Below are 17173 nucleotides of genomic sequence, written 5' to 3'. Positions count from 1 at the left end.
ATATCACTTCATAGAGGAAAATAGATCATTAACAACTAAAGCATTCTTGTCTATGTTTAGAGATCTAAACAGCACCCTTAATCTGCCCTACAATATCAGGCTAGATATTTTTTCTAATTTTTTTAGACTAAAGCCCATCAAAAACATTGCTCTAAGAAGCCAATGTCCCATTAAATCACTCATTGTTCAGAGAGTGGTCAAAATGCTACAGGAAAGCATCTTTGATGATGCCACCTTCTGAATTATGGTTAGAGTCTTCAGATGTGGATATAAACATATCATAGTTTAATGTACACTTTATATAGTTGATAAAAGTCCTGTATGCTTAATATTTGCAGCCTAAGTGAAGAGTCTAAAACTGAGCCAAGTTAAGGAATGATTCTTGCTCAGAGGGCCAGACAGCTCAGCTGGCCTTTGTGATAGACTGATACTTGGCCCTCTTTTACACAGTCCTAACAGACAATAAATCAACTCTGCAAAAACAGAAATTCACCTGACATTAAAATTTTCCATTCTGAAATTCTGAGAAAATGTTTGACTGTTTTGAAGCGCATTCCGTTTTCCCACATTTCCCCACTTTCCAGTTGTCTGGAAGGAAACAGAATTTTATTTCTTCTCCAAGACCTGATGCACACTGCAAAAAACTGACCTGCAACTGCCCTTAGCACACCTACATCTCTTTTAGTCTGCAGTGCTCAGATATTCTTGCTGTCCTAAAACAACCAAAAGATCATAGAGAAAGTTGGGAGAGTCAGCACTAATACTCAAATCACACAGTGGCTGACTTGATAATACTCTTGCTAAATGCTACAGAGGAAAGCAGACAAGCAAACCCAGCATGGTTGAGGTTGAATTCAGCTGGGATGAGCCACGTGCAGCTGTACACATGGTACCCTATGTCTGATTTACAAAAAGTATCCATGCATCTGTCTTTTGAAAGGAAACAAACCTTACAAAAATTACAGTACAGTGTACATCTGTGTGTAAATTCTTGCTAAGCCATGGTTGAAAGTTTTAAATCAACTGACCCTAAAAATTGCTTTATTTAAACAGGCAGAGGCATCCCAGGTAAGCTGACATGGTGACTCATAATTGGCCACTACACTCTATCAACCATTAGCCAGAAAATGCAAACATTCTCTTTATTCAACTATTCTTCACTTGTCCTATGCAAAAAATTCTGGCACTTTGACAAATATACACTTTTTTTGATATCAATATTCCAGCTAATTATTCAATAGCATAAGGGCATACATACACATGTTTGCAAAATTGAGCCCTTTCACCTCTCTCCAATACAAAGAACAACCCATTATTATTTTGCTATCCAATTCCTAAGTATTAATAGATTTACACAAATTTGTCATAAGGAAACACTCAGATCTTTTTTCTGCTGCACTATTTGGAACACTTCATTATAGATAAGGCAGTAATATTCTTGGTTTCCAATCTGTGCTTAAAAAGGCATTCTGCCAGGTTAAAAAAATTTTTGGATTTTTTTAATCACAGTTTTATTACAGATGTCACTAATAGAGGTGACTAAAATATTTATTCAAGTAGACTTCTCATTTAGCTATCCAATTATGGACTAATGCAACATTAAAAAACTTCAGAAAAGAAGTGGTTAGATGTTTAAATGTCTTGCATATAATGAAGAGGGAGTGCAAAGTATTTCCCAGATTGCAGGCTGCAATGAACACACAGTGAGTGGCTTTGTTTGGAGTGGAAATGCTGCCCTAGTTAACAGTGAATAGTTCACTGTTGGCTTCCTCATAACGAGACAGAGAGAGGACAGGGTGCATACATGTGTTTCACATCCATTCTTATTTTCACACTGAGATTTGCTTTTATTCCCTACCTCTGGAAACCATAATCTAAAGGTCACAACAACTTGTAAAGCCCTAAGATCTTGATAGGAAACAGGATGTCTTTAATCCATTACCACACAGTAAATCATCAACAATAATTATTCCTACAACCTCAAGCTCATTCTTCCATAGTCCAGCTGCCAGAAGCACAGACTGGAAGTCATAACTTCTGACACATTCTCCTCCTGGAAGTGCTGCATCCTCACCACGAACAGGCAAACCAAAAGCTGGTGTTGCCTGGATTGGGATTACCAACCACTGGCTGACACCTTCCCTGCCCAGCCTACAGCAGCTCTGCTCCCATGGCACCATCACACTGGATTGCCCAGCTCTCCACTGTGAGAGCTCCCTTTGTGAAAATGGACATTATTTTTCCTTGCACTTGTAATCTTTAAAGGCTTACAGTTTTTCAAGGCATGTAGTGGAGAAAAGCACTTAATGATTTTTTTTTAATTTGTTTACATTATTAGATATATTATTTTGCCTCAGAATTTATTCAATTTGTGAGATACTTCTTAATGAAATGTCAAAACACTCATCATATTTTAGGCAATGAAAGGACAGCTTTACCATTTCCCCAAAACTTTCTCCATTTTTTAAAAATGAAATCTCATACACTAATTCAAACTTTTCATTACAAATTGCCTATGAAATTAAGAAGTTCCAACACTTCTTATATTTCCTTTTATTTCTGAATTATAAAGGAGCTGAAGACAGAAATAATGCAAAAATACATAACTTTTCAAAACCTAAGTTTTAAGCTTAAATGAATCTAAATGAAGGAATCTGAATAATTTGAAATTCCACACAACTGCTGAAAACTATAACTATTTCACCCTAGTTTCCTTTATTATTACAGTCCCTCATACATATGGGTATTTTTTCAGCTTCATAGATATGGATTTCATTATTCAGATATCCTTTACAACCATTTCTGTTTAAAAATATTATTTGTTACAGCAAAGTTGGTGGCTTTTTCATTAAATGTTAACATTAAAATCAAATCTAGAAAATCCACTTTTAAGTACAATTTCTTATTCTAAAGTATTTTATTCCTTCTGGTAAAATACATGGGACTGTATATACACAGGAGTCCCTTACTCTGCCTGGGATGTGTTTGACTGAAATGCACATAGTGAGTGAGACATATCCAGAGCACATCAGATGTGCTTGCATCAGCCACTGACAGACATCACAAGCAGCAGACTCACAAGAAATTCCCTGTATTTTACATAACATTTTACAATCCCCCAATTTGACCCAGACAATATTTCTCAATGGAAAAGAGTACTCATTACAGCTGAACACATATTTTGGTAAGTTTTTTCAAAGCTTCTCTTTGAGGATGTAACCTTACAATATTTCTATGGCCATTATTTTTCCATTCCTCTTGCTCCTTCTTACTGCTTTTTAACCCTCTAAAAAACCATCAGAGAATCACAGAATTATTTAGCTTTGAAAAAATTTTAAAAAACACCAAGTCCAACTCTAATCCTAACACTGCCAAGCCCACCCCATATGTCCCTAAGCTCCACATCTACACACATCTTTTAAATATCTCCAGGGATTGTGACTCAGACACTTCCCTGAGAAGCCTTTTCCAGTGCTTGGCAACCCTTCTATGTACTAAAGATCATTGGGACTACTTGGGCTTGTTGCTCCATGTTAAAGCTCCTCATTTGCTACCAAAAAAGCCCCCCAACTTACAAAGCTGAGAAAAAACCCCACCACCTAGATGCAACTTACAAAGCTGAGAAAAAACCCCACCACCTAGATGTATATGTGACCAGGACCAAACTATCTAAAAACAAAAAGTTAAATAGGCAGTAAACAACCAGGCAGCAAGAAATTGATACAACAGGAAAACTCACTGCAAAGTGAACTTGCACGCTCTAGAGAAATCTTTCAAAGAACTCAAATGGCAAAGTTAAATGAATTACTGAGACAAAAGACAGTAAAGATCCTCATGCCTCTGAAGAACAGTCCCAAGTCACTGTGAAAGTCAGCACAGGTTGTGGTAGACCATCTTATTCCCAAGAGGACATGGGCAACTGGAGCACAGAGCAATGCAGATCATTCCCCTCAGGAAACTCACTGGGAATTTTACTTGTTTGCCTTCATGTTCCACTTTCCTTGAAAATAGTTTTCATTAGGCAGCTTTCTTATTATAAGCCTACATTTTTCCCAGTGCTAGATCAGTCTAAGAGCACCACTGAGCACAGAAGTGAGCATTTTTAGCAGCATGGCTTGCAGTAACCAAGATTAGATATTTTTTCCCCTCTGGTTAAGGAAATACAGATCATAGTAACAAGGATAGAGAGAGTATGCCAAAATGTTGAGTACAGAAATAGAAGAAGCTAGTAGTTCAAACTGACGTGAGAGTATTAAAAATAACAAAGGAAAAAAGAAATGAGAAGAAACTGTGTTTTCTGACCGCATAGTTTCAAATGGCTGTTTCATTGATACAGCCTGTAGGAGAGATAATAGGTTTAAAACAAGGCCTTGCAGTGTGAATCCTTGCACTACATTGCCACGTGAATACTTTCTCAGAATTTTTCAAAATCTATGTAATAAAGAAGGCTTTAATGGAAAATTACACTGAAAATCACCTGACTGTTCCTATAGAAGCTGTGTGGGTTATGTTCTCATGCATTTTTCATAACTGCAGAACAGCTTGTGAATGTCACACTTAACTGCCACACTCCTGAGTCTAAGTTTTAAATAGATCCTTTTCTCTTTTTTTTTTTTTTTTAACTGGGGGATATTAAACTTCAATATAAAACTACCATCAAGAGAAAAATATTATTTTCACAGTACCTCTGTAAACTAAAGAAAAATCAAAAGTGAATATCTGCTTTGTTATACTTCTGAAAAAAAATAAATTGATTGCTAGAAAAACTTGAAAGAAAAATACAGGCCAGGAAGCTCAACTGAGATTAAATCACAAGAATGACAGATGATTACTTTTTAAGCATTTTGTCTTCTTTGTCACGAGAGTAAACCTCCTTTCACAAAACCAGATGCAGTTTCCACACTAATTGCAGGTTGTATCCTACCTATAATAATAGGCCAATTTGACCATATCTTGAAAGTGAGACTGTTTTCCAGGGCAATGTTCAAGGGATACAAAGATGTTCAAGCATTCAAACCAAGCCTCAGCCTCAGGTCTCCCACTCTCTGATCCCATTCTGCTGCTTGCATCTTCCTAACCCTTGAACACACAGCCATAAATTAAGAGCAACCTGGGCTGAAGCAACCATAGAGTTCCCTGTGAAGGGTGCAGTTTTTAAAGCTCTTCACTTGTTCTCCAGGCTATTAGAGCACAGAAGCTGGCTCAACTGCCACATTTTATCTGCCTTTTCATCTAGAGAGTATCCTTCAGGTTAAGGATTTATTAATGCTTCCTTTGTGCCAGTAAGGACACGCCACTCTCTACACCGACCTCTGAAATTATGCTACCTCCATAAAACACATCAACCAGGAAGGATGCAGCTCCCCTAGGAATTTACAGGTTCCTAACTGGAGAAGGTTGCCTACATCTGAAGAGGAGGAGAGGCAAGATTGGCACAGCAAGTGATTATTTTGGTAGACAGAAATGACGTCTAACTTTCAGGGAAAATCCTGACATTAGTGTCTATTTTAGAATTAGATTTCTTACACAACTTATTTTAGATGTGCTAACAGGATCAGTAGGATCATTATAGGATTCATGCTTTTTTGCTTGTACTTTTTGGAGGAAAGTTGCATGTATCAGAACTGAAAATTAATAAAGGTTACAGAAACAGAAGAAAGGCTGCTCTCCCAAAAAAAGTACAGTCAGTGCAGTAAAGCACTGCTTATTTCAATTATTTTTATTTTAATGTTTGGGGTTTTTACATTTATCTGAGTTAGTAGAATATTAGTGTTTTGCTTGATTTTGTTTTTAAAAAGTAACTGACAGGTAGGAACCTATACCTATGCATGATATCTAAATTCACCACCAGGGAGCTTAAACTATTCAAAGAGAACAAACTGATGCGCATCACTACATAACTAAATCTTGAGCAGATGGCTACTTTATACAGCTTGCAATATTCTATTTATATAGGGTACAAAAGTAATATTTTAGTGTATAAAATGTGAACTCAATACACCAAAACTTTACCTTGCACTGGAGGGTTTGATCACATGTCTAAAGAGCAGGGATCTCAAATAAAATTCTCAGATAATTAGAGTCAAGCCATCTTTTAAAACCAGCTGCTTGGGGCAGAGTGGCACATGTTTGCTTTTCAGTTGTGATTTTTGTCTAGTTTATTATGTAGTATTACCTTTTTTTTCATTTAAGGAGAAAAGAAAATTTTCTTGCCTTAGAAGACAAAGGACTCAGCATGAGAATTTTAGAAAAATAGATGAAGATAGAGAGATGGATAAGTATGCACAGCTATAGTTATATGTATACTTTATTTATATACACACACACAACACATATATTGTGTTGGGATGGACCAGAGAAAAGGTTTGTCAAGCCAAATTCCCTTCTAACAGTGGCTGACAGGCAATGCACAGGAAGGAAAACACCTACTTCACTACCTCCAGGTTATCCACTACTCTGTTGTGATAAAGAAATAATTCTCTTTTGCTGGAAAATTCAGCTCATAGCAACATACAATTTCAATCAGCATAAGCAGTTTGGAAATCACTCCCCTAGATGTTTTCTTATGTTCAAAGTAAGCAGAGAAGGTGGGAAGATTCTAAGTGTAAAAATGAAAAAAATTCTTGTTGTACAAGAAGAAACAAACAAAAAGTTCTAAATTCTGTCTGTACACTACTGCACCAATTAACAGAACAGGAATTCTACCAGGTTGCAACAATGTGTGACATTAACTGCAGAAAAATACTTCAAGTTCAAAAGCAAGAGATTTATTTTCCAAGTGACAACCTGTGTGAGGATCATGGAGCTCCAGCTTCCCCAAACCTCTGTGTGTGTTTCATCTTTCTCATCACAAAGTGCAGTGCATTTCAAAGGTATGGACTACACAAAATGGGCAACACACCACCTGCAGAATATTTTGTAATCTTTACCAAACACTGAAACTGATACCTGTCAGAGAGGTGATAAAGCTGCTGAGATTAATCAAAACTGAAACTGACACCCCAGGGCATTATAAACAAGGTCTTTCAGGTCACATCTTGAAAAATGTTATTTTTCTGAGACAAATAAAAGACTTTTACCTGAGCAGAAGCAGTGAGTGATATAGAAACTGCAAGCCTTGGCCATGTACCTTCTGTACAGACGTCTTCAAATGATGAAAAGACAAGACAAAATGGAAGTCTAACTCTAATTCTGTTCCTCTACTAATCAGAGAAAGAGAAAATTGAAGGTAGCATATCTCTATCAGAACATCTTAAAATAAAGCTTACAGAAAGCAGAGCCAAAACTGAAAAATAACTCCACAGCTGTAGCCCATATGACCCAGAGGGCATAACATGTTCAAGAATATTTACAGAAACTGCTTGTTCTGACTGGTATAACCTATACAAGAGAGAATTTCCAGAGAACCAAGTATGAACTCAGTAAGGGAGAGTATGCAGCTGACTTGGAAGAAAAAGATGTAATGATCTGAAGAGTAAGTAGCAGGGGCATCTGCTAGACAACCATAAACTCTTTGTTAATTCAAAACCACAGAATGATACATTTCTGTGACTAACCACACGGGTATCACTCAATAAAATGTGCATCAGGGCATCCACTGCCTGAAGCCATGTATTCAGGTTCTGGGAATAGGAATAAAAGCATCTTGCTCTCGTCTCTGCCTTGGATGGCTGAACTCAGGTCTGCCAGGCAGCACCAGGTGTGACCTGATCAGCAGAGGGCTAACACCACCTTTTGCTGTGAACTGCTCTTTCCTCTTCATTGGCATGAACACTTTCATTATTCCACATGCTCTTCCTTGTGAGGAAAAATCAAAAATTACTAACAATGGCTCCAAGCAAAAGGAGGAACTGAGTCCACCAAACAGAGCTATAAAAATCAGAGAGAATTACAGGAAGTTGAGAAATAAGAATTGTATTTCAAGAAATTCCTTTGCACCTCCTGTATCCAGCAAGTCTGTGTGAGTCACCGTGGACAAGGATTACCAAAAGCATATGTTTAGCTAGGGCTCTAAGCAGCAGAATACTAGTAGAGGAAGCATTAATGCCATTTACATAAGAAAACACCAGGATCATGAGAGATTGTATAGATGCAGTAGAGTGCCAGCCCTCTGGAAAAGAACAAGATACCAAAAGCACAGTTTCAAAAATATCTGCTTCAAAATTCTGGAAAAAAAACAGCTGAAACCCTTCAATGTTAACAGGAGAATGTCAAAAACTTTAACAGAAATTAGTAATAGTTTTTAAGAGGAACAGCAGACATAAGGAGTAAGTTAATACCACTAATACTTGAGATTGTCCCAAAAAAATCATTTAAATTAATAGTTGTTATGCCAAAAAATAATCAGGCATCACAAACAAGTGAACACAAGGCAAATAGATTCTTCCATTCCTAATGATTGTAAAAGTTTTATAGTAAGAATTCCTTGTCATGGACCCAGATGGAATACACTGGAGACATCTTTGGCAGCAGCTATATAATGCCAAGTGATGGTAAAAAAGCAAATTTGTTTTTGCTACAGATGGTTACATTTTAAAATGTAACCTTTTCTAAAAAGGACAGTCCCCTGGAGGGGTGACATCTTACCCGCTAAATCCACTCGGGTTAAACACAGCTCATCTACAGAAAATTAATCTCCTGCCATTTCTGTCAGAAGTCTGACAAGCTTCAGTCAAACTTCTGTAGGGAGGACATAAGATCTCCAGAAGATAGAGCAAAACAAAGAAAAGAAAGAAAAGAAAAAGGAAGAGGCAATCAACCTTTTAAATTTTTTCCCACCGAATAAGATTTGAAGTGTTACATCCATTCTACTTAGATCTGTAGTTTTCAACTCAAAGGTCACATTATTATGGATTTTTCTTCCCAAAGCGTAACAGAAATAGTTTTTCAATAATTTTGAAGGTCTTTTGGGGGAAATCTGTTCTGGGCATTACTCATTAAAGACATGACATTTTATTTATCTAGTTTATTTCAAGATACTTGAGAATAAAACTATTATGTTGTGTTCCCAAACCCTTCTCTGTTATTTTTCTCTCTTCCCTCTCTCTCGCAGAGTTTCTGACAGGGAAATGAATGTTATTTTTACTACTTGATTTTAAAAAGTGAATTATAAAATGTAAACAAAATCCATCAAATCTGATCTGTTTCTCTAAAACTGAAATCTAAAAATCAAAAAGACAATTCATGTGGTTTCTTAAACTTCATGGGAAAGAATTCCTCTTAACAAATAAGCAATCCTCTGCCAAATTTGCTGCATAAACATTATAGCAGCTGTAATGACATACCAGGCTAAGGAGAGGAAAATGCTTAGAAATCCTGTAAGACACCCTAAAAAACATCTGAAAGGAATTTCATAATCATAGTCTTTTTCAAGTTCTATTTTCTGATCCTATTTCATTAATAACACTACAAATATATACGGAAAAACACATCTAATAGCAGCTTTGACCTTTTTCTTTGTTGCTTCCATGTAAACAATCCCTTCTTAAGCAAGAAAACATTTATCTGGTGCCTCTAATTCCACCATTTGGCACATGCAGAGGTACCAGGACTGTGCACTTACAGAGCTGGGGCTGGAGTGCCGCCTGACTTTAGGAGATTCCTTCCCTGCAGATGAAGTTTTGAAGTTAATGCAGGCGTTGTTCTCTGAGTGAACCCTCTTCACTTGATTAGTTGGCTTCTCAAACGGATCAAAACTACTCTGTGTCCTCTGTACCCGAACTTTTTTATCCTCAGGAATTGTATCCAGAGGTTTGATCACTGAATCCATTCCCTGGCAGTTCCGTGTAGACATCTTTGTGACACATATCTGAAAAGAAAAAACATCATTTGTTGACTCTAACAGGCTTAAACTTTATATTATCCCATGCACTAGCCAGCATCAAAAAAGGCACTGAACTTTATAAGCATTCACTTTCTATTTCTATGCTAAAATAAAAAACAACACATGCATTTTACATAGAGGACACCCACATCACAATAATAGCTATAAAAAGCCTATCTTTGTACAATGTACTGAAAGATCCTGGAAAAGGAAGGCCAAGGAGGGACATACATAAATTCATACATTTGTGTCTTCTTGTACAACGTGTTCTTGGCAGCAATGCCACTTCTCTCTCCAATCTAGCCACAGATATCCACAAGCAGTATTGATTCCCATTTGTTCAAAATTGGATGAGACTAAACTAAAATAAATGATGGTAGTTTGTATGTGCACTGGCTGGTGCTGGCTTTCCAAAGATTCAATACTGGTATATTATGGTATTTTTAAATAATGCTTATACAGTGTTATTATTATTATCACCATATGTCTCAGAAAATCAAATCAGTAAATCAATTCCCAGGCACTGAAACGTGAGACTGCAGCCTAATGGCACACTAAAGCACAGAAGTTCAATTCTTTGTTACTGTGAAGTATGACTCTGCCAAGCTCCAAAGACTGCCACTTGCTGCTTGAGCTATCCAAATGTGCTATGGTTTATTCAAAAGAACTAAATGAGCAGAACAGCACCTTTAGGTACTCCAGTCATGTAAATTTCTGGTTTTCATTTCAATTTTTTTAAATTACACTGTTGGTGAGGGGTTATATTTGAGGCCTCAGTTTCTGTTTTCACCCATAAGAGACTTGACTTTTTACTTGGAAATAAAATAAATAGTTTCAGCTTTCAGGCTGCAGAGAAAAATTATGAAGTGCGATGCAAGAAGACCCAAGAGATTCCCTAAATTGTAAGACAATCAAAGTAATCTACAATGTACTTTTTCCATGACATTTGCATGTGTTTAAGGATAGACAGTGTTAATTTGCTGTCAATTGACCTGTTCATATAAAAACAATTTAATATTCCATATATTAACAATTTAATAATCTATACTAATTTTGGAAAACTTGTTATCCTAAAACAGTTAACATTAAAAAAAAGAAAAAAGAAATTTTTTTTTCTTATAAATAAATCAATAAATCAAGAGTCTTCCTTCCTAAAGCAAAGCATCTCCAAAAACTTCTCAAATAAATTTTTCTTTGCCATTTTCCCAGAGGCATTTTGTGCCTTGAAATCCAACTTTCTCCAATTGTTTATAGAAATACTGGGTTACTATACCTTGTGGAGTTTGGCTTTTTTTTTTTTTAAAGATTCATCGTAACACTAGATGAAAGATTTCTTTTCTACATTAAAAATTTAAAGTATGTTTCCTGCACTGTGCCATCTGGCCAAATGATCATGTACCAGGTCAACTCTAATGAATGACATCGCTACTGTCACAAACCAGGCATTACAAGGGTTTGCCTTTCTTCTCACTAAAGCAATTTCTCCAAGACTAGAACTTCACCAAGTTATAACTTCCTTGAGAGAAGGAAAAATCCCCTTCTTTCCAAATGATAATTCTTTTTTGGGCTTAAATTAAGACAATTATGTAATTTTGGTCTGCTCCTTCAGAGAGAGAAAAGATAAACAGCTGCAGCACAAAGAGTTTTTAATTAGTCTTCTTGTAAAACTAATTGGTTTCTTTTCCTTAAAACAACTCTCATGCACTGACATGTATCCACATACTTCCCACTATCATCTCCATGTTCTTGCAATGCTTGCTACTAACAAAGACGTTTTAAAATAATGTAAATTGGAATCACTGTTAATACAGTAGCTTAATCAACATGGATGCAAATAAATCAGCAATCAGTAATCATTATTTCTCAGCATTTGAAACCCTGTGATCTAGAAAACAGGGGTAGGAGATATGGACAAAAAGTTCCAAAGCAGTACTTGTCTTCCTTTCAGGTTAACAAGGCACCTGTAGCAGATTAAAATATTTGGAATACACAGCTATAAACATACTACAGATAATAATGCCATGAATGCTGCTTGTTTTCTTTTTCCACTGGAAAATCCCCATGTGTATGTCTGTCTTACTTTTGTCTTGGCTGGAAGCAGTAACAGTTTGGAATTCGATTTTGAAGGGAGGCACTTCAGCCTTCAGGCTACCTGACTGAATCTGGAGTAGGATAAAAATCCCAATCATCATCACTTTATAATAGTCACCTTCCAACTTGCAAATGACTAAAACCAAGATGAGCACCGACCAGCTCCCTGCTCAAAGTCAAACACCTTGGTGGATGCACAGGCTGTCACCTGTGGAAGAGCCTCAGCACTGCAGACAAATGCCAAAGCAGAGGCTGCTCACTCTGCCCATCTGCCTGTTCTGCAACTGCAGCACATCTCCTGCCAGAGCTGACAAGGGCTTCAATTTATCACTCCTCTCTCACCGATATCAATATTTCCTTGGCAGAAACAAAGCATTCTATCCAAATGGCTGCTGTGCACTGCTGAAGCCAGCAAAGCTAAGCTCACGCTGCTGTTGCAGGGTACACATTTCCAAACTGTCTAACCTGCCTATAAAACACTGGAGAGAAACAATATTTAAGCATTTGTTTTACATTCTGCCATTGATAGCCGAGTCCATAACTTCAGTCTGAGAACATGTTCTATAAAATCTGAAAGGACCAGGTCTAAAAGGTCAGCACTGAGCACTGGCTGTAACCAACTAAAGGTCATAAACTTATTGGTGGCTTTAGAGCACTGCTGTAACCAGCTTAAAGACCCAAACTCATTGGTGGTGTCAGGTTTCCCTCCACCAGCAAGGTTAAGCTACCACAGTAGCACAGATTTTGCCCCTGGCCAGCCGGAGTGCTGACCAGCTGCTCCTGTGCTCCAGCTAAGGATAGAACTTACTCTCTAGTGCTCTATCATGCAAAAAAGCAACAATTTGCTAAGCAAAACGGAAACATAACTTATTTTGGAAATCTTCCTCTGCATGAAAATGATCATAGATTCCACCAGCTTGACCACATCACCTTTGTGAACGTTATGGATTTGTTTGGTTTTTTTATTCTAATTCAGCCTTTTAAATATAATTTTCCTTTGTACAGCATAATTGCTGCTTATAAATTTTAACTTCTCAAAGGATATGTACAAATACTTAGCATCAGAAGGTGTTAGACTTGCAAACCAGTGTCTACCACCTGGTAGCTCCTTGCTGGTAGTCAGGAGAAGCTAACACATCTTCTCATTTCCATATTTCTTTTTGCATAGGAGAATTAGGACAATTTTCCAGTTAAAGCATAATATTTATCATAAAGAACACTGGTTCAATTTCAGAATCTTTTGAATGCTCCTGGGTGATCCTCTGGGACAGTGAGACTTTCCCTCTAAGTACATTCTGCCACCTCTAAGATCAGACTTTTCAACCCATTTCATTTGTTCCATCTACATAAGTCATAGGTTCTTCAGATGGGCACTATTCTTTTAGTAACCCTTCTTTTACACACACAACCCTAGTCACCTCAATGAAGATCCAGAAAGTTATGGAAACTATCTCTTTTTCCCATGCAGCCTCAAAACTGTAGCCTCAAAAAAGTACTGACCTCAAATGCATGTAGAGACAATAAAAGTGACACCTTGTTTTGTCATATACAAAACGATAATGATTTATAAAATGCAATCAAGAAGAAGAAACTCAGTATGAATATACTGTGCATTTAAAGAAACCTTTGTCTAGCCAACTGCATAAGTCATTAAGCAGCTTTAATTGTCATTTCTTTAAAACAAGTAATTCTATAAGTAAACATTAAGGTATGCCAATGCTTGAAGTGATTCTTTCCCCTTCAGGATATACTGCCATGATTTTGTGCTTCTCCCACCACAAACTACATTCAAGGCAAAATATTCTGAGGGATAAACTATTTCCAAAACTATTTGGCTTTTAAAAGTAGGGCAATGCAACCACACTTCTCTCTTTCAGATAAGCTATTTTTGCCAGCAGATTCCATAACTATAAGGAACAGAGGTATGGGATACTCATTTATGCTTTACTTCTTCTTTACAGGAAACAGGATTTTAAAATAAGCCAATCAACTTAATACATGTAACAGCTATAAATTATTACACATGTAACAGGGAATCCACAAAAATACCTGCATTGTGTATGGATTGCTCCATAATCAATAAATAAGAAAATATTACTATCCTTTCAAACCACATATCATATATAAAAGGCTCAAGGAATTCACTGGACTATTCAACACTTCCAGCCTAAGGCATGGTAGGTGGCCCTGGAAATGAAAAATAAGGGAGGAAATAGCTGCTTTGCACCAAGGTTCCCACCTCACAGCAATCTCAGTACCTCAGAGGACCACGATGAAAAATGGATGTTGGCAAAAACGGCAGGAGAGGGGCCAAGACAAGGAGCAGGTGATAAAAGAAAAACAAAAAAAAAACAAAAAACAAAAAACAAAAAAAAAAAAAACCAAAAAAAACAAAAAACAAACTAAACAAACTAGATGGGAAAAAAGTACGACAAAACAATGGGAATTATATGTATGGTATTCACACCAGAAAATTTCATCTGTAGAACATTCATCCCCAAAGTCTCTGCTTTGACTCTAAGACAAAAATCCTGAAAAGGCCACACTACACTCCAATACCAGTCTCCCTTTAGGGAGATTTGCTTTTCTACTCCAAAAACACAGTGGTCCTACAGAAAATAATTTCTTGTGTTTGAAGTTACTCTTTGGAAGAACACTTCCAAAGCAGCACTCAGAAACTGCCTGGGCACTTGGTATCTTGTAGGAAAAGATTTAATCTGGAAAATAGCAATAACTATTCCTATTCAGTGAGGCAACAGTATTAATAGCTGAGAGTTCCTGATCCCAAATCTGATTTCCAGATCTTGGAAAAAAGTTCCCTGTCAGTCCAGGTGTGCCCCAAGAGAAGCACTTCTCCATGATCTTCCTACCCATTACATTTTTCACATATGGATCCTTAATGTCAATACATAATTGTGAGCCAACTTGGGAAGTGCATTCTGCTGCCAAGCTATACACATTCTCCACACTCTAATTAGTGAAATAAAACTACTTTTAAAATTTGCTCACAATTATTGACTCAGTCTCAACTGAAAAATGTAAGACAAAACGAGACACCATGATGAGACAATTCATGAGGCCACTTAAAACCTACAGCATAAATGGCCACATTGCAGCTACATGAAGAGCTCTCTCTACTTTTAAAAGGAGACACAAAAGGAAGACTTATCTAGAAAATCAGAATATTCATGTCAGTTTCAGTAATTACTTGAGCTATCGCAGATTCTGGCAATGCAAAGCAAAACAAAACGCAGCACCACAAAAGTTAGTGCAGCTTGATACTAAAAGTTATTTTAGTGTTCCTCTGTGTTTTTTTAAATTTATTTAAGGTAAAAAGAACCAGAATATTCAAGAAAGAACTCTCACGTTAGAACCCAAAAAAGCACAACATAGTTTATACTCTGTAACTTAGTTGCAGATCAGAATCTGAAGACAATCCATGACAGACAAAAACACAGCCTGGACGTGCTCCCAGCTCCTCCTGCCCAGGCTCCCAGTCCATTTGAGAAGATCCCAAGGCTGCTCTAGGATAAAGAGCCTTAGCCATCATTATGCCAGTATGGACCATGCACCATGGGCCTACAGCCTCCACCCTAACACCATGGTAATTTACCATATCTCAAAACAATGTCAGCATTTAGCCAATTTTTTCCCCCATAAAGAATACTGCTGAAGTTCAGAGACTAAAACCACAAGAAGAATAATTTTCCTCCATGTGTAAAGCTCCATAATAAGCCCCATTAAATAAATAAAAATCACTATCATCATGCATGGAACCATTTCTAAATAAAGATGCCTCTTTGAATCACATTAAATCTCATTTAAAGCAGTACTCCTTTATCTGCATTTGGGATTAATGTGAAAATAATAAATGGTGTATCAGATGTAGTTATTGTGATACAGTTTCAATGCAAGATTCTTTCACTTCATCAAAATTAAGAGGTCCCAAAAAAATAAGATTCTTAAAATTAAAGGTTGCTAGACTAATTCATTTACTGTTAAAGTCATATAGCATTGAAAGAGTGAGACTGATCAGTTAAACCATGTAAGTAATTTATAGTCTTACAGTTAATGAATTTTAAAACAGTCATGAATGATCAGGAATTAATCACCTGTTTGGGTACTTAGTAAAATGTAACCTGTCCCATATCAGTGAAATTTATTCACATGAGTAGAGATATCCTCAGTAACATAGAACAACCAATTCTGGCAGAACAGGTCAGAGATCCCACCACACAAAAGAAAAGAACTTTAAAATGCTTTATAGTCTAAAGACACCCTGCTCTGGAGCTCATCACATCTTTCAGGAATATGCATTATATCTGGGTTTTAATTCTTACATTTAACACTAAAAATGCTTACTTTTGACATCCAGTGGATACAGACTTATGTAAAATATTTTTTAAATTGCCAACCATCTACTATTTTTATTAGTCATTGCCACTGTGTAAATCTGGGGGAAAAACTGACTGGCTGGATAAATACCACAATAGACATCCAAAGCCTGCTACTGAAAAATCTGAAGGAAATATCTGAATTCCGCCCATTTCCACCATTCCAGAAGATGTAGTATGAATGGACCAGACACAGGGAAACCCAAGATCAAGCATGCGGCAAGAAAATCAAGAATTAAAATTACTAAATAATGTGAGGTAAGGAAGTCACTCAACCTCTCCACAATTCCATTTTTCTGTTCACAACAGCGATCCCTATCACAAGCAGAAACTGAGAGCGCTAATTAAGTCTGCAAAGCACTTGGGCTTTGTAAAGTGAAAAGTTATGAAGATATAGATTATAATTTGTAGTGCCAAAACCCACTGGAAGTAGTGCAACAATCTCATTATTACAGACAATAAGCCTTAGCAGTTGCATTTAGCTGAGAGATGCATAAAAAAATATGGTTAGGTGACTACTTGTTCAACAGCTGAATTGCTGAGAAAGTTAGTCTGCCATTAATTTTCACTGGAAAAATCCTATCTGGATACAAGTTTTTATTACCATTTATAAGCATGTTATTTTCTACCATGCTTTGGTACCATGGCAATTGAGAACACAAGTCATCTGCAGATTTTGGCATCCCTGGAATTTGACATTTGCTACTTATAAAACACAGTTTGGGAATGTTCTGGAGTATTATAAGCAGCTTTGTTCAAAATAAAAATGCATCTATCTGCAGATTCATTCTCTTTGCAGAACAAAGCAATAGGGAGGCTCTTTCTCCTTTCAAACAAAAGACTTGCCTGCTTCTCCTCAGTCCAT

General features: G+C 36.8%; 1 protein-coding gene across 5 annotated transcripts in view; it reads right to left on the bottom strand.

Moving 5' to 3' along the window:
- CDK14 (cyclin dependent kinase 14) overlaps window positions 1–17173 on the bottom strand; it is a 310762-nt gene that overhangs the window by 217701 nt on the left and 75888 nt on the right. For all 5 annotated transcript variants that reach the window (XM_064704274.1, XM_064704278.1, XM_064704276.1 and 2 more), the window contains one exon: window positions 9563–9808. In XM_064704274.1, coding sequence (XP_064560344.1) covers window positions 9563–9808 — 246 coding nt within the window. The remainder of the gene's footprint in view (window positions 1–9562; window positions 9809–17173) is intronic.

This window comes from Zonotrichia leucophrys, chromosome 2 (genome assembly GCF_028769735.1).
Source record: "Zonotrichia leucophrys gambelii isolate GWCS_2022_RI chromosome 2, RI_Zleu_2.0, whole genome shotgun sequence".
Classification (NCBI taxonomy): Eukaryota; Metazoa; Chordata; class Aves; order Passeriformes; family Passerellidae; genus Zonotrichia; species Zonotrichia leucophrys.
Note: the sequence above shows the minus strand (reverse complement) of the source record. Positions and strands in the feature narration are given on the sequence as shown.